Genomic DNA, 19332 nt, shown 5'->3' on the forward strand with positions numbered 1-19332 from the left:
TAATACACTTAAAATTATTTTTTTAATTATTAAAAAATAAATACGGTCAATTATGGGCGGGATACAAGCTTTTTCAATAATAAAAAATAAAAAATAAAAAATAAAAAATAAAAAGCCAGTTTGTCAGGTGGAATTGTAGATCCCGTCTTACCATCTCTACCTAAACAAAATTGGAAACGACCGAAAAGTGTTAGCTAGGAATAGGGAATCACTTTATTTATTTTTTGGCATTTCAACTCGTGTCTTGTTTGTTTGCACTCTATTTCGCAACGAAAAATACTTTAGTCATAAAATTATTAAATAAAAATAATTTTATAAATTAATATAATTTGTCATATTATAAAAATTTTATAAATTAATATAATTTATCATATTGTAAAATTATTTTTATTATAAAATAAATCTGATAAATCTTATAAAATTACGTCTTATTGTGAGATTATTTTGATATAATACATATATAGTTATAACACTCATTTTTTTATTATTTTAGCAATGATTATTGATGTGATACATTTTAAATGATGTGATGTTTATATAAAACAAATTAAAATATACCATATGAACATGTTTAAATTGAGATATTAAAAAAAAAAAAAAAAACAACAAAGTTGACACAAGTATCCTGTGAAATTTATTAACTTCAATGTATAGAGATATTAATTTCAGATAACATACTTTGAGGAGCTTGAGAATTGGTTAAACTGAATTGAGGGTAAGAATTAAAAAAAAAAAAATTACTTAGAGAAAAATTGAAAAATTAAATCAGAATGCATCTACATACCAAGAGAGAGAGCTATGTGCCTTGGAAGCTAGAAGTTTGGAACCAAGAGAGAAATAAATAAATAAAATGGAATTGATGGGCCGGGGAGGTTAGTATAAAATATACTAATTAAAAATAAATGTGACTAGGCATGCATTTTGTTTGTAGAGTTTTGATGGGATTCGATTTTCTTGTAATTTTGTAGAGTCCCATTTTTTAATTTCTTTTAAAATTCTTCAACTTTGAGTCAGTATTTGGTTTTAGAGTAATGACAAATATACAACCATTTTATACAATTGTCTTTTATCTTTATTTTAACCACTTTTTAATATTATACTAATGCTTATATGGGGGGGTATATCATACGAATTAAGAATTTTTTTAACACAAAATCCTTGTCTTCAATAATTATCAAAACTAAGTCCTGGTTTGATAGTGAAATTATCTCAATTCATCTAATCATTATGACTTTTTCAAATTTTTAAACAAAATATAATAAATAATTCAACATTTTTAAATCCTATAACAAAAATAATATTAAAAAATAATATTCTAATAATATTTTATTCAACTTTCATCTCATTTCACCTCATCTTAACTCACTATCTAAACCTGGCCTAAAAATCTCAAAGACTGATTTGGCCAATGGCTTGGGATAACATCCATCATGTGTTCGCTAAACTAATATTCCTTAATTTTATACCCATCCTCAACAACAGGTGTGGAGAGCAACATTGACCATTTTGATATTAAAATTGTTTCATCACATCTCATCATTATAATTTTTTTAAATTTTCATATAAAATATAATAAACAATTCAACTTTTTTAAATCTCAAAATAATAATAATATTAAAAATTAATATTCTAACAATATTTTATTTAACTGCCAATTTTTATCTAAAATCATATCATCTCATCTAACTATCCAAACCACACCTTCGAAGGAAGTATCATGCACTTGATCAAGTTGTTGTGATATTGGCACCAATTGTAGCACGGTAACCTTGGCATTTTTTTTTTCTTTTTATGGATAGAGGAAATATCTATTAAAAACCAAATTCGCAAAGTCCGTTTATTGACATACAAAATACAGTACTGATATGAAGTCTGTCTCATGAGAGAAATATATATATATATATATGTATATATATATATATATATATTGGTATTATATATGGATTTGGGCATGTGCCATAACATTCAAGGTCAATGTGATAAATATAGTCACTTCCAAGATAATATAATATGTTTGAATTTGAAAATGACAAATGCTAATATGATGAAATCGATATTATATATTGAATTTAAGAGCACTTTTTCATCTCTCTCTCTCTTTTTTTTAAGAAATCATCAAATGGATTTGGGAATCTAAAAGATATTAATCAATTGAGAGGGAAAGTTAATAAAGACAATATTGGGCACATTGAATCTAAATATAAACACGTTGAGATTACTTCATTACTATTTACTACTATTTACAAACTATTTATTATTTCTTATTACTATTTATTATCTTTTACTGTTATTAACAAATCATCTAAGATCATCTCAACATATCTAAATCAAAAATTAAAGTACCACCCATAGAGTAGAGTGCGGAGAGATTTAAACTATCAAAACTGATACATTACATCGAGTTATAAAAAATTGGCACTTGACATCATACATTGAGATTTGATTGAAAAAAATTATGCCACATCACTTATTTTTGCATTCGGCTTACATCCGAGACATCCAATTAAAATGTAAGCTGATAAAATATATCAATATATTCATTTCATTTCATTTCATTTCATCTATTATTTCTTATAATAAGTACATGATATCAAGTAATTTCTTTTTAAGCCAAACTCTTTATTTTTCATTCATTCTTAAAATACTAATACTATGGATAAAGTACAAAACTATATATATATATATAGAAAGTACTGCAACTGTTGATGATCACTGAAACCCAACTTTTGCATGGAAGGGCTGTTGTCAACTGTATGTCGTAAACGCCCACAAAATTAAACCTATATATCCGACCCCAAAGCCATGCATCTAGATCTTGAACAAACGTACATGGACCCAAATCTCACTTAGCACTTTTTTTTAAGAAAATATTATCTACAAAAAATTTCATAAAAATATATTCATAAACTAATACGATTTAATATGATATGTCAGATTATAAAATTACTTTATCTATAAAAAAGTTCCATAAAATATATATTTGTAAATTACGTGGTTTAATGTAATATATATATTATCACATAAAATCACGTTAATTTATAAATTTATTTTTATATTTACAAAATCTTTTCATACAGGTACAACACTTCTCTTTCTTTTAATACTACTCATAAAACTTACTGCTTTGAATAAAATCCAGAAGTGAGATTTGCTACACTCCACACACACACACACTGACCCACATAGATATGCTATCTAACAGTCTCTGTTTAAAAGTGGGTTTCTAACCAAAATTTCAGATGGGGTTTGACCAGAAAGGCAGAAAGGTCGTTTCCGACAGCTTTTAGGTTCAAAAAAATATCAGATTTAAACTATGTTCATAAAGTACTTAAATGCTATCAATTCATAATATATTTATTTTACACACGTTGTTTTTGTTTTGTTGTGCTATGACACACGTTTTTTCAGTTTGTCGTTCAACCCTAGAGTTCTTTTTTTTTTAGGTAAAATATTCTATTTTTCCTTTTTTTTTATATATATATAAAAGAAATGTGATAATTTGAAGGGACTTTTTGCATTTATTGCCTTTTCTTTTCAATTCGGACAGCGAGAGTTTTAAATCAGAGAGATTGATACCTAAAAGTGAATTTATATATTATTTATTATTCATTTAATATTGTCAAAATAATATTAAATAATGTAAAATTTACTTGAGGTGTCTAGCTCAAACATTCCTCAGAAGTGTTTTTGCTGTAGTGGGGTCCATGGGAGCAACCAGATTTGGTGACAACCAACTTTCTTAATATTCTTTGTATGATTAACAATCTTTGTAAGCTTTGTTTTTTCTGTTTTAATGTCAAACCAAGCAGACAATGTAAACTGAGAAGTTGATTATGATATTGTTACCATGTGATTATTTTTATGATTATTTTATATTTTTTGGTTATTTTATGTAATAGGTTATTAAGAAGATTAGAAGGGTGTAAATCTAAGTTTTAAGTTTTAAGCCATGACTTGACAGCAATGCTCTCTTTAATCATTGAACACTGTCTGGTTTGGATGATAAAATCATCTCAACTTATTATCCAGTAATCCATGTGAGTTTGGGTGTCAAGATATTCTCAGATATTACTTTCTCAGGTATTCTGAGAATACCTCACTACAATTCATTATTTTATTATTAATTTCCACCTACTTTTTACTACTATTCGATATTCTATTATTACTTTTTCATTACCATTCATAAAATACTTCAGAATACCTCATTATCCAAACGCGAAGGAAAGCCACCTATGGTCACTAATACCCAACTTCTTAATTTTTTTTTTTTTTTTTTTTTTTAAAAATGCCATACATATCAGAATAAATTATGGTATCTTCGAGATCAGACTATATTTTTTGTTTGAACAGGCCACAGCTTGTTTGTGCGAAAGTAGTTATACTAAAGCACCTATGATGCAGAAAAGAAATGCAAGAGCTTCCTTCCTACCATACTACAATGATTTCTGCCAAATACAGGTTGAAAGTCATACCAGAACACTTCCAACTTTCATAGCACCACAAATGCCAGTATAAGGGTTCCCATACCTTCTCCAGACCGCCGTCAAATCCAGGTTTTTTTTTTTTTTTTTTCTCTTTTCCCTTTTCAAATAAACCTACTTTCAGTTGCCAAACTCACTGATGAGTTATGGGTCCAAGTAAATGACTTCTGCTATCATGGAGGCTCGCCTGAATCGCAGCAATTCTTTAACCAACTCCCAGCTTCCATCAATGGAAGCAGGCTTAACAGTCATTCTTTCGAGCACGGGAGAAGCCAATAGCACTAATTTGATGAAATTCAATTCACGTTGTGTACCAGAGATGCCAAATATCTTCACTAGTTGCAGTTGGTTGAGTGTACAACTCGAATGGTCATCTTCCTGAAAGTTGATGACTTTTGCCACAGCAGCCAGCTCCTCCGGGCGAGCCTATACAAGTTACATGGAATAAAAAAAGAATTATGTGGAATTAAAATCTTGGAAAATTCCCAAAATTATCTCCAAAATGAAGGATTTATTATTTGGTCTACAATTTAGCAGAACAAACACAAGGATCGATAGAAACAGCAAGGCCAGGTGCTCGACAGCATGCACATGCCTGTTGTGTTGATTTCAACGAAGCTAAAGTAAATAATCAATAGAAGAAACTCACCAAAACTTCTAGTTCTTGTAGATTAGGTGAACTTCTTAACAGGCACAGAGCTGTTAAAACCTCCTCTGAATCGTTGAAGTTTATGCGCAAAGAAAGATAGTTAAGATTGACACATGGGATAGGCAACCTTCCTGGCAAAATTCCAACAGCCAAATACTGGAGAAAAAAGAAGATAGAGAACATATAAAAATCAACCTCAAACATGTGCAGTAAAGTAGCATTTGGACCTGCCCATGACAAGTGAATCTGTTCCTTGGGATTTAAGCAGACAAGTTGATGGTGGGAATGCCAAAAAAAAAGTAAAATGACCAAACAATCACATAAACGAGTTCAGTAACTGAAATCTGGAAAAATCCCTTCAGTGTAGAAAGAGGAAACTTCATTTCAAATCATTGGCAATTTTTAAAGCCCAATGAACTCGAGCACTTTCATGTGGCACGCCACATGTGAGGGCCCCTTATTTATCTTACACTATCATAATCATTACCTTCAAAAAGTAACTCTGAACCTCCAGCCTTCGGATAACGGGTAGATGAACAAAAAATTTAAGCAAATTGCTAGAATTGGAATAAACTTGCTTTATGTCATTGCCGACATTTACGTATAATCCAATGGAAACAACAGCTAAACTGGAGGTATGTTCAAAACTAATATCCTCAAAATCACCTCCAATATCAAAATATTGGAGATTTGGTGCATTAATGTTGAGATGGGCGAAACCATCAAAGTTCATCAATGTCAATCTTTCAAGCAGAGGGCAGCTAGAAATCAGACTTTCAAACACATCTTGGGCCAAGGTCACATGCTGTAGATCAAGGCTCTTCAAGCTCCCAAAGCCTTTAAATGTCAATGGAGGTTTTAGGAAACAATTAAATAACTCTAAGTGAACCAGATTCTGGCATAAAAATAAAGAAGAAGGCATCTTGTAGCGCTGCCCTTTCCAAATTTCAAGAACAAACTCTTTGATAGAGCACCTTGATAGATGAAGAATCCACCGATCAATGTCGGTAATTCCTAGAAGATCTCGATGTGAAAGCTTGAACTTGTATATCGGTCCATTATGAAGTAAGAGAACATGATCAACAATGCTCACAAGTTTATTCTTGACAATAGTTTGATCTTGAGAAGAAACTGGGAAACATTGATTATCAAACACAAGATGTGGAAGTGTAGCCCATTTGAACCTCCACTTGCTTGACAAAATACTTGTCTTTACTGCCTCCTTAATAGACAACTGTGACAAAATTTGATCTATAACATGCCCTGGTAAGTTGCTGATCTTATCTAGCTCCATCTCCACTTAGCACTGGCACATTGATGCTTATCTTTGTTTCTGAAATATTTGAGGAAAAAGGATTTCAGAAATCAGATATAAAGACTAGGGGTACCTGGTCATTTAGATAGTAACATTTCAGAGAGAGAGAGAACCTTTACAAAGATTAGGGAAACAAGTCATTTAAGAGAGTGAGATATGGTTACCACAATGTCTTTAACCAAATTAAATAATTTCAACTAAACAAATTAAGTTCCATCACAAAGCCCAGGAAATAATATAATACAAAAACCTGTACCATATCACATTACATTTTCTTCATTAAAAATAGAGCACTCTTTCTGAAGCGACTCTCGAACATGACTGTCATAGTCCAGACAGAGTTCTAATTCAACAAGAGTTTGATCCAGGTATAGTGGTGTGCCTTGGGGCACTTGTTGATGAAAACGAGCAAATCCTTGATGGTGTAATCAGAACAAAACAGTCCATGCCAGTGCTGGTATTAAAGATTTTTGTTGCTGCCCTTTATTGGTTAAAGCAAAAGCCAAATCTTAGGAGGAGAAAGAATTTGAACTGCAAATAATAGTGTTGGGTAATGGAAAGTGTAAACTGGCAATTGAGACCCAAAGGAACACCGCTAATTTTTCCATAACTAGATAAGAAAAAAATGTGCAGTCAAAGTCTTTAATATACTTGTATAAAACTCAAAAAATTAAAACCCTGCGTGCCCAAAGAAAACATTTGAAATCCTGGAGTCATAAGCTGCAAGACCACAAGCTAACGGCACCATATCTAACTGAAAGAACATAAAAGATATAAGTTGGGTAGAATGGTCTAAAAAGACAATGATCGCTCATGAAGTCATCAGAGCACTTGAAAGGTTTATCTACTCTGAAAGCTGATTCTAAAACGTTCATTTCTAAACTGAGGAGCCATTTTCTATATCATGCAAACCACCCCCCCCCCCCCCCCCCCCCCCCCCCCACTGTGCGCGAACCAGCCCCAAGAAAAGAATTATCATGTGAAAAGATGTTGAAATGTTGTAATAGAAAACTCCACAAGACATATTGTAACGCCCCAATGGAAGACCCAAACCACTTTGGCCTATCCTCGAAAATGACTAGTCAATGATACAATTGGAGTCCTATTGGAACATTATAAAGAGTAAGAACTTCTCCTCCCAAGCAATGTGAGATCTCATACACTACCTACTCTTATCAGTATCATATGGAGTATCACACATATTGTTTTGAATACAATCACCATCTATTTCAAAGAAACATAAACATCGGTTTCAATCAAAGGATGAAAGCATGAATTGCCTTTCTACACGAAATGAGTGAACCTGCTACTACCAATTCATTGTTTTTGGAGAATGAAATTGTTGATAAGTCATTCAAGTAACACGAGGTAATGCACAATCTTTCTACTCTTCTAGTGATTAAAACCGGATCTGCTAAATCTTTCTACTCTTCTAGTGATTAAAATCCATAACTTGGGGTGGATGGCTTAGTATGCAAGCAAACCACACTATTCTCTCACAGTACAAAAACTGAAGCTTTCAATCATCGAGCTTCGAAAGATAATTCAAGCTCTAATCGTTACTTCTAAGGCTATGCACCAGCATTGGAGTTAGCTTATCTCATAAACTTGAGATAGAACCCAATTTCCAACAACCATGATCTGTTTCAAAATCTCTAAGAAGAAAAACTAAACCCATGATTTTCTTACAATCCAAAGCCGAATTCTTGTGTTCGTCTTGAGTTTGAGAAACCTAGTATGAAAAAAAAAAAATTCCCGAAATATTCAAATTAGTGAACTCTACGGAACTGGAATAGAAGAAAAGATTAACTTTTTTCTCGAACCTGTAAAAGCGAGGAAATGGGTTCCAGTTGAATCTTCGAACTCGAAGAAGGAAGTGAAATCGACAAAGAGAAACAGAAGACTCACATTGACCAGACCTACTACATTCCTTCGAGGCTACGAATTCACCATGGAAGAATAGACAGGCACAACGCGAATTTTATTTTTATTAATGTTCCCTTTTAGCTTTTTGTTAATCTTTAATTTATTTTTTCTGATTTTTGTTAATTGGGGGTCACAAATAGATATCAGATAATAGATATCAGATAACTAAATTTATAAAATTACATGATTTCATATAGAGAAAGTCTACTTTACCTCTCTAATTTGACATTTCTATTTGATACCTAGTCAAAATTTATTTTTTTATTTTATTTTTTTTTACTTAATGGTTAAGGAAGTGATTTTAAATGTATTGGTGTATTTTTTTATTTTTTAAATATATTTAAATATGTTAAAAAAATGTGAAAAGAAAAAAGAAAAAAAAAAATTTACGCTGGGCGGTATGCCCAGCGGTCAAAATGGGGCGGCGTAGTAGCCGCCCCCTTTCATATAATACTTCGTATCTAATTTATAATTAAAGTAATTTTATAATATAACATATCATATTAAATTATATCAATTTATAAATTTATTTTTATAAAATATTTTTATTATTAAAATATTTCTCTTTTAAATATAATTTCGATTAGATATGAAATTTATGTAAAAAATTATTTTTTTAATAATAGAGTCCATCATTTTTAAAAAAAATACATGAGAGTTGTAGACTTTAGGTTAAATGGTTTGGATTCAGAAATAAGTTGAGATGCGTTAAGATGATTTGTGAATAGTAAAATAAAAATTAAATTATTTATTATATTTTATATAAAAATTTGAAAAAATTATTTTGAGATTTGAAAAAGTTGCATTATTTATTATATTTTGTATAGAAATTTGAAAAAGTTATAATGATGAAATAACATGAGTTGAGATGAGTTAAGGTGAGTTTTGAATGCAAACGAGACATATTAACATTAGAAAAAATATATTCATCGTCCTAACTTCCATCTTCTTCTCATCATCTCATGATATTGCATTAGATAATAAGTTTATAAGTGAAATATAATAAATAATCTCTAATTATTTAATAATACATTATAAAATAATAGAAAGATAATAGAAGTTAGGATGATGTATAGTATTACTCTTAACATTACTCTTCCTTATTATCATTTATGGCTTAGGAACGTTTTTGTGTTTAAAATCTACGTGTAAAATATCTATTCGCTATGACATTAGGGAAATATCAAATGACAAAGTTGTCGGTAGATAAAGCCTGATTCATTTGTGGAACCTAACGTATAATTTGATAAAAGTGAAAACTTAAGAGAGAAGATTTTGAAAAAGGTATATAATTTAAAAAGAGAAATTCTATTTGTAATCTTTAGGTGGAGACTGTATATGCAGGTTCTTTATTAAATGAGAAAAAATATCATTTTAAAAATGATAATTTTGTAATTTTAAAAAATTTTAAAATTAAAATTATTTAAACTTACATTACAATCTTCAAATAGAAACTATATTTAATATTGCTCATTCAAAAAACTATTTTAGGAGTTGAGCCTATAATTTAACATATGGGCTTGCAAAGCTTGTGAGAGGTCTCCGCCTGCATTTGTTGGGCTCTTCCTTTGGGTCCCAAACAATTTATTGAAAATAAACTCACAATTCTGATCTTGGCTTAAAAATTTAGTTGCGTTGAGTTAAATTATGAATAGTAATATTTTATAGATTTTATTAAGACGAGTTTAATTTTTATTAAATTGAAATATGTTTAATTTTTTAAGTTGAAATGTATGAAATAAACTCAAATAGGCTTAATTTTTTTTTATAAAAAATTAAAAAAATAGTAAATCTCATCAATGATTAAGTTGAATTTGATTCAACAATTAAACAAAGCTTTAAAAACTGATTTAACAATCCTGATTTTTGACTTTCAAATAACTTTTCGAAATCTACGTTATATATATGCTACTCTTTCTAGTACATTTTGCCACCTCTAATTACATTTTATTTTTTTAATATGACATATTTTAAGTGGTTTAATATATTGGCCATTTAAAGAAATCTATACCTAAAATGCATTACATCATTAAGTATAATTAAAAATAAGAAAATTTAAGAAGAAGAATATATAATCATATTAAAAAGGAAAATTCATAATGTAAATATTGAAACCAAAAACTTCCTTTCCAATATATATAAAAAAAAAATGTAAATTTCGAACTTCTAATCATGATATCATCATGATTGGCTTGGACCTATTAAGAAAAGAAAAATTTTAATTGCACCTATAAAAGTGATCCATTGCTTTTTTCTATTTAATTTTTTTATTTTTTTATTTAATGGTTAAAAAAAGTGAATATTAATGAGTTGATATTTTTTACTTATTTTTTATTAAAAATATATAAAAAATAATTTTAAAAAATAAAAATATATATATATTTGTACTTATCCTTTAGAATCTTCGGTTGAATTATCGGTTCGTGTAACACGACCCCTAAAAGCCTGCATAGCTGGGGGATCGATCGTGGTCCTTCTCAACTTTGATATATCTTCTTCATTCTTCAAATTGTCAATGAATCCCAACTAACATGTGGAGAAAAAAAGTAATCAAATAAGAGAGATATCCGTAATATCCGTATACTCTGACTTTTCTCCGACGTCTTCACCGCCAAAAGCACACATTTTCCAATACCTATATCCTTTTATGGTCCGAGTCAATGGCTTAAAAATCTGCCTCTCTATCTCTCTGCAACATTATTGGGCTCTCTTTTCTTCACCTTTATTCTGGACTTTCACATTTGGGAAACAGCTGCAATCCTGTCAAGAACTACTTCATCCAGATTCCAGATAAGAGATAAGATCAATGGGAAATCTGAACAGTATTTCTACTGGGGTGCGGTTGGTTCTTTCTTCTTAATATAATTCCTTATAACCTTTCGCCTTTTATATATATATATATATATATATATTCTCATTTAAAGTGTAATAAGATTGTTATAAGTTGTGAAATGGGATTTGAGTTTCTGAGGTTCTGCAGAGGAGGAAGAGGAAGAAGAAGAAGAAAAGCAGGGTACTTGCACAGAAAGCCAATGGTTTATATGAACCCCAACAACACAGCAAATCATGATCATGAAGGAATAAAGACAGTTGGGGCGGATAATCTATGCGATTTCTCGAGCAGTTCGGATCTCTGCCTTTGCATCGTTACATGGAACATGAATGGGCAGGTAATACATACATACATACATACATACATCCATACATATATATATATATATATATATATATATCTAACTCCATGCAGAAGGAATGTTGCAAAGCAACGTCGTTCTCTCTATATAATCTTGATATGTTTCCTTGTGATATTTTATCTTGTGATTGAAAGGTTTATTTTAATGAATTAGGTGTGTTACGAAGATCTTGCAGAAATGGTAGGGAGCAGATCACGAAAGTTCGATCTTCTGGTTATAGGGTTGCAGGAGGTTCCCCGGAACAACATTTTACAGCCATTGCAGGCTGCTCTTGTGGAAACTCACATGTGAGATCAGAGGCTGCATTCCTGCCTCTTCTTTCTTCTATATATCTCCTTTATTCATATCACTGTCTGTATATTTTTCCATATATATATATATATATATATATATATATATATATAATATGTATGTAACTCTTGTGACGAGAAGAAAATTAATCGTATAGTTCATGTCAAAAAAGAAAAAGAAAAATCGTATAGTTGAATAATTTGGTGCAGACTATTCGCTATAAGGACAAATGCTATGGTCATAATGTTCAATGAAATTTAAAATGGATGCCTCGAAGACTAAGAAAGTTCATTGTTCTATGTCCACACATTAATGATAATGACAAACCTATTTATATATAGATACACATTATAACGTCTGAATGATCTTTATATATACACACAGCATCCATCATGATCTGGTACTGCATAATTATTACTTTAAAATATAAATAATTTTATTTGAAAGACTTTACAGTACCATCTACGTGTCATAATTTGATTTGGAATGTAAGTTTTAAAATTTTAATCTTAAAAATTAAATTATACTACGTGAATAGTATGCGGTGAAAATTCGATCTCCAGGTAGCTGTATAGCTAGGATCGAGTACTCTAGGCTTTTGTTATCTTTTCTCTTCATATCTTTTTTTTTTTTTTTTTCCTTGTTCTTTTAGACTGCAAGCTGTTTTTTTATTAATCCCGGCGGCCGGAGGATCGAAAAACTGATCATTGATTTTATTTTGTGATAATTGAAGTCTGTTAGGAAAATCAATTATGCAATCTCTGCAGCTGTATGTCTTTGGACCAAAGAAGTACTCAGATTTCTTCAGCAAAGGTACCAAGTCTATTTTCTTCTGATCTCATTAAAAGATCATGAGATCATTCTTTTATTTTCTTTTTCATTTTGTTAGGGACTATCGCTTTGATTTTTATAAGATCTTAAATAATTTGAAATACTGTTTAATTTTGTAGAAGTACTTCAGGTAGATAAGCATTCTATTGGGGGTTTTGGGGGATTCATTGGGAGAAAGAAAGGTGCTGTGGCAATTCGCATCAACTACAAAGGCATCCGAATGGTGTTCATTTCATGCCATCTCTCTGGTAAGCAGCTTAATTTGTTCTTGTATTATTTGCTTTGTAATATTTTCGCCTAAGGTCTCTCCCCAAATTAAATGGCCGGAATTATAGCCTTAGCTTTTATGATTTGTTTCTTTCTTCATCACCCCATGGACAAGAAACAGCACTTTTGTTTGAAAACCATTAATTATTGGAATAATAATATGATCATGGGTGCATGTGAATCTTAAATTAATAATTAGGGTTTTTCCAAGTTGATCTTAGGGTATAGATTTGAAGATAGATCAACAAAGTGTGTGCATCCTACATTTATTAAGCATTTGATTAATGCTACTTGAGAGCCATACACAAACAACATTTATGAAATAAGATGAGATGAGTTGAAAAAAAAGTTGAAATTAGTTGAATAAAATATTGTTAGAATATATTTTTTTAATATTATTTTTGAATTAGGATTTGAAAATTTTGAATTGTTTATTTTATTTTGTGTAAAAAATTTGAAAAAATTGTAATAATTATATGAGATGAGATGAAATGAGAATGATTATGAAAACAAACGAGGCCCAAGTAAATTAGTTGTATTGTTCTTTGGGATTTGCTTTAATATTCATGTTCTCTAAGCTAAACTCAATGGTACTATATATGAATATGTAAATTACAATATTTTCTACTGTGCAAAGGGAGAAAATATATAATTCATTTTAGCTTCTTTCACTGCAAAACATGGAGCATTATACATGTTTCAAATCTGTTTTACTTACCATAAGGGGATATTCAGAGGCTTATTTCCAAAATTCCGATGGCCAAATTATTAGCTACTTAATTTATTGATTAATATCTTTAAAGATAATAAGGGGAGCCAGGCCGGGAGAGATACTCAGAGATCTTCCTTAATTTAAAACATGATTGTGTAAAGAGTTGTATGTATTTATGATTATCCTTTGACATAAATTATAATATATGCATGCAGCTCATGCACGTAGAATAGAAGAGAGAAACTCGCAGTGCAGGCACATGTCACACTCACTCTTCTCCAAGAACTGGAACCCTTATGCCAGACCTGCTCACATCACTATCTGGTTAGGAGATCTCAATTACAGAATACAAGGCATCGATACACATCCAGCAAGAAATTTGATACACCAAGACCTTCACAGAGTAATTAAGACGTTGTGTCAAGATTTTATATATATGTTATATATTAATTAATCTAATTGATTAATTTACTGTCTAAATTAATATTAATGTTTGAATTATATATAATTGTATGCAGATGCTCGTAAGCAAAGATCAACTCTTACAAGAGGCTGAAAGAGGACATATTTTCAATGGCTACTGCGAAGGGACATTGACATTCAAGCCAACCTATAAATATAATGTTGGAAGTAGCAAGTACGACACTAGTTACAAGGTATATATAATCGTCTTTCTTGTATTCTTAATTACATATACAATGATGCATTTTCTAATAGTGGACTTAACTCTTTTTCAAAGCGATTAAGCGACGTTTACACACTCTACGACTGTATGTAGCATTACTCATAATATTTAGTTCTCTAAATGCAAAAACTTCACTATTAGGTTATAAACAAACTTAATTATTAATAATTTCTCATGCATCACACGGGTGTACGACTAGTTTCTCTATGTTTATGAAGAAAATGATGATTATTGGCAGGTAAGAGTGCCATCATGGACAGATCGAATATTGTTCAAGATAGAAGACATGGAGAAAATCAATGCCAACTTACATTCTTACGAGTCAATGGATGAAATAATCAGCTCTGATCATAAACCAGTTAAAGCTCACATCTGTTTAAAACTTATTAACAATAAACAGTAGACTGACTTTTCTACTGTTCACTGAGGTTTTTTTTTTAGTTATTATTCATACAACTGATGTAAATTAAGGACACATATTCATACCGTTGATATAACAATACTTGATTTGTAGGAAATATTTAAATTTAAATTATTTTATAATCCAAATTATGTCATATATAGCTGCCACAGTAATCGGTGTAGGGATGTTTATTTCACATTAGTTTGTAAATATAATCTTTCTTTTCTTTTCATGGTGCATGCAAGTTAAGGCTTTGTTTGAACGGTGAAAGTGTTTCATCTCATCTCATTTTATTATTACAATTTTTTCAAATTTTCACACAAAATATAATAAATAATTCAACTTTTTCAAATCTCAAAACAATAGTAATATTAAAAAATAATATTCTAATAATATTTTATTCAACTTTCATTTAAAATCATCTCATCTTATCTTACTGTCTAAACGGGGCTAAGTCTAAGCATACAAATGCATTTTTTTTTTAATTTTTCCAGCATTTTTATGTGTTATGGTCAACTACGTGTGTTATATAAATATATAAATATATATATCCAGATTTTTTACAATATTAATTTTCTAATTAAAATATAATAATATCCATCTCAATCTAGATCTCTAGATCTTATACTCTAAACACTGAAGTTTGAATAAAAGTACTTATAAAAAACTAAAATTCTAATTTATTTAAAAAAAAAAAAAAAAGACATTTATTTGGTTAAAAGTCCTCTATTAATTGGCAGTACTCAATTATTTCAGTTCACATCATAAAAGGAACAATATAGTCAACATTACATACCTAATCCAACTGCGTGTGCATGATCATATATATAATTGTGACGTACGTTGCATGTGGATATTAATACGGTCTAAATGAATATTATATTTAAATAGTCTTTTCAATCAATTCTGTTACGAGTAATACTATATGTCACACTACCATCTCACTTTCATCCCACTATGTAAGATACGACATATTTATCACTATTAGATAACATCTTACATAGTGGAATAGAAGTGAGATGTAGTGTAGTGTATAGAATTTTCCTTTTGCTACAAGTGTCACTGCATAAGTGGCATGTAACCGAAAACGTGTCATAGCTTATGTAAGGAAAAAAAACAAAAATCAAACTCATTTCGCCACCAAGAAAAACAAACTCATTTCTTACATTTTATCTAGAAAATAAGAAAAATGCTAAATTTCATCATTAACACATTCCTCCCAAACCCTTTTTTGTTGTTGCTTGTTGATTTCTCCATTAACAGATTTCTCCGTTTGTTGATGCTGGCTGGTTGTAAGCGCTCCCAAACTGTAACTATCAGATTGTAATGTAAAGAGAAGAAAGATGGATTGAAGATGAAACTGAGTGAATTGTACATTGGAAATGGCAAATTAGTACGCCTGCTTCGAGGGAGGCTCCTCCGAAATAGAAAACAGTCCAAAATATTCTTGATAACTAACTACATCTCCTGTAGATCTAATATAGTGAAAGAATAAAATACTATATTATCCTTCTTAACTAAAAGGGCCTATGGGCCTTAACTATTACAAAACAAATAAAAAAAGGTTGCCTTCCAGGTATCACGAGCCCAAGACGCTTCACAGCCCAGCTGAGCCCAACATCCCTTTAAGCCTTCTCTACTACGCATGACCGTTCAGACTTCCAACACTTCAACACGAACACACTCCTTGACTGCTACGCCTCTCCCCTGCCATGTCTAAGTCGTGTACAAAAAGACAAAACTTTGGGAATTTAATTTTATGCAAAAAGAAAGTATGATTTGAATTTTTTGTTTTAAGGAAAATTATCATCATTTATTTATCAGAAAAATTTATATCCATGACCGGATACATTTTGGGACATCCTCATATCAAACATAACATCATAAATCAAAATAATGCATTTGAAGCTTCACCAGTACACTATTTCCTTTTGTGATTGGTCTGATATTCATTATTGCTGGTACTCTCTATAGACAAACGTCCAAGAGACAACACCCTTTGCTTAAATAGAAACTCAACTTCAACCTTCATAGAAAGAGATGACTCAACTTTTACAGACAAAAGTCCGAGAAATGAACTTTTTTTTTTAATTAACAATAAGAAAACAAAAAAGAAAGTAGTAAGATAAATGGAAAAAAGAACGGATTATAGTTTGAATCAACTCTAATAGACTTCGGAATTTGTGACGGTTCATGAAAGTAACATACTTATATCTTTTTAGCCACAAATGTCAAATATGAAAAGTCAAATATGAAATGTCTAGTGGTGGTGAGTCCAATAATTTGGCACGCGTGTCGAGAAGAGCTGCCGAAAGGGGTGGTACGTGAGGACCACACGTAGATGTGGGCGGCGCATGAGAACCACAGGCGGTGATTTTCACAAAACCACCATTTTCCTTCGAATGATTTTTAACCTATGAATCTGCTTGTGCCGCATGTGTCTTTATAGAATTGTTGGAAAGCTATAGATCTATCTTTTTTGACATTAAAGAAAGTAAAATAAGCCTTGATAGACAAGATAGACGAATGGATGAATGAATGAAGGAAATGGAGAAGGGGGAGGAGGCCTCCCCTCCGGCGAAAATCAGATCCGGAGCCATTGATGCTTTACGAGAGAGAGAGGGGGAGGGGGAATCAATATGATTCCTATTATATATTAATTGAAACTGATTGATTCGTATTATAGACTAATATTTAATCAGGTTTTGATTCCTATTATATATATTAATATTTAGTTTTTTAATAAACAATACACAATTCATATTGTTATGATCAAAAACCTTAATAAGTAATTTTTAAAAACACAATTCTTTAAAATAGTTATTACTCTTCTAAGATTTTAAAAACACGATATTTTTTTGTAAGAAATTATTAAAACATGCACATAAAAATACTGTAAAAAAAAGAAAAATGGAAGTAATTAACCGTGACACTATATAGGGGAAAAATTCATGTTCTAGCTAATCATTCATTATTAATTTTAAAAAGAAATTAACAAATAAAAGTGAAATAAATAATAGTAACTTGGTCCAAGAGGCTATAATGCATAATGATTGGTCAAGAACTTGGGAAAGTTCCACCTCCATGTACACACGAAAAAGTCCATAATTGCGCTCAGGAATGTACTGTGGCCACGGGAATTTTCGTTATAATTAAATTTTAGAATTGTTGATTAATTTTTTTAAATGAGATTTTTAAAGGGTTTGTTATTATAAAATTAATTGGGTTATTAAAATATTAAATAATTCGATATATAATTTTAAAATATGTAAGTATCATTTATTTTATTTAAAAAAATAGTAGAATCTACTATTACAATATGAGTTTTGGAAGGAAAAATATACTTTATAATTGTACAAATCATTTCTTTTAAAAAAATATGTTTTGATCGAAAGAGTTTTAAGATGTGTTTTATTTTTATATTTTTTTGACACGGGAATGGAGACAAATGATTGGATGAAAAATTAAGATATGAAAAATATCATAATATTTAAAATATATTCGAATTAAAGTAAAAAAAAAATCTCAAAATGTTTCTTTTTTTATTTTATTTTATTTTTCTTTTGGTCAGACTTTCACACTTCGGTTTTGATTATTATTTGAAAATGGTGGATTTGTTTTACACATAAAACTATAGCCACCATTATTGACATTTTCTAGTTTCTCTTGTCCGGACCCAAATTATTATTGATGTCAAATATCTGTGGCCAATTTTGGCCAACTAAGGCTGCGTTTGGATGCATTTTGGCCAACTAATGCAGCCTGAAACGTGTCGGCCAAAGTCGAGATCATAAGATTTTGGAGATTAATATTTTTTTAAAAACTCTTTTTATCAGTCACTATTCACCACTCAATACCTTATACCCTATAAAAAATATCTCATATTCTATAAAAAAAGAAATTATAAGTATAAAGGTGTAAAAGTGAATAGTAACTGATATAAATCATATTTTTTAAGATAGATAGTAACTTTCGGAAAAAAAAAATATTTTTGCAACATAAATTATCATTTCTTTTGTCATGTGGTAAATAAACTTTGTTTTTGATATATCTCATTTTCAGATTATTAAAAAAATTATAATATATTCTATTTATTAATATTTAATCATCGAGACTGTACATATTCTTGGTTTTTGTTTGTCTTCACGTTAAAATTGGACAAAGAGTATTATTTGATGAAAAATGGTCATTAGGCAGAGGTGCAATGTATACTTTGCTTTAAAATTTATATTTAAAAAGAATTATGCTATATATTCCGTTCACATTTCATTCTCATTCTCACTATGTTGGAAAAAAAAAAGGGATATGAATACTTTCATATTAGCTGAATGAGATAAAAGAAAAAAGGTCGATGAAGTATAATATATAATATTTTTTTTATGGCAAACTTGTATTTTTTATGAGTGGTCAATGAATGAGTTTAGAACATAGAAAATTATTTATATAGTTATAAAATGTATAAATATCGAGTATTCATTTAAAAAAATAAAAAAATTTGATATCTATATTAAAAAAAATAATTTTTTCTGTGATATATTTCACTTTCTTCAACGAAATACATAAGACTTGCACACTCTA

The 19332-nt window shown here is 30.0% G+C and overlaps 2 protein-coding genes across 2 annotated transcripts; one reads left to right on the top strand and one right to left on the bottom strand.

Moving 5' to 3' along the window:
* Window positions 1-4317: 4317 nt before the first annotated feature.
* On the bottom strand, window positions 4318-8428 carry LOC121244872 (F-box/FBD/LRR-repeat protein At1g13570-like). The gene is made up of 4 exons (XM_041143100.1): window positions 8269-8428; window positions 5618-6463; window positions 5131-5286; window positions 4318-4907 (listed from the first exon to the last, which is right to left on the bottom strand). The coding sequence occupies exons 2-4, from the start codon at window positions 6422-6424 to the stop codon at window positions 4626-4628; spliced, it is 1245 nt and encodes a 414-aa protein (XP_040999034.1). The 5' UTR covers window positions 6425-6463; window positions 8269-8428; the 3' UTR covers window positions 4318-4625.
* A 2621-nt stretch (window positions 8429-11049) lies between these two features.
* Window positions 11050-14872, top strand: LOC121244874 (type IV inositol polyphosphate 5-phosphatase 11). Its single transcript, XM_041143102.1, has 8 exons — window positions 11050-11212; window positions 11354-11541; window positions 11719-11852; window positions 12590-12669; window positions 12807-12935; window positions 13882-14069; window positions 14185-14322; window positions 14590-14872. The coding sequence occupies exons 2-8, from the start codon at window positions 11404-11406 to the stop codon at window positions 14752-14754; spliced, it is 972 nt and encodes a 323-aa protein (XP_040999036.1). The 5' UTR covers window positions 11050-11212; window positions 11354-11403; the 3' UTR covers window positions 14755-14872.
* Window positions 14873-19332: the final 4460 nt, after the last annotated feature.

The sequence above is a fragment of the Juglans microcarpa x Juglans regia genome, chromosome 8S (assembly GCF_004785595.1).
Source record: "Juglans microcarpa x Juglans regia isolate MS1-56 chromosome 8S, Jm3101_v1.0, whole genome shotgun sequence".
NCBI classification, from domain to species: Eukaryota; Viridiplantae; Streptophyta; class Magnoliopsida; order Fagales; family Juglandaceae; genus Juglans; species Juglans microcarpa x Juglans regia.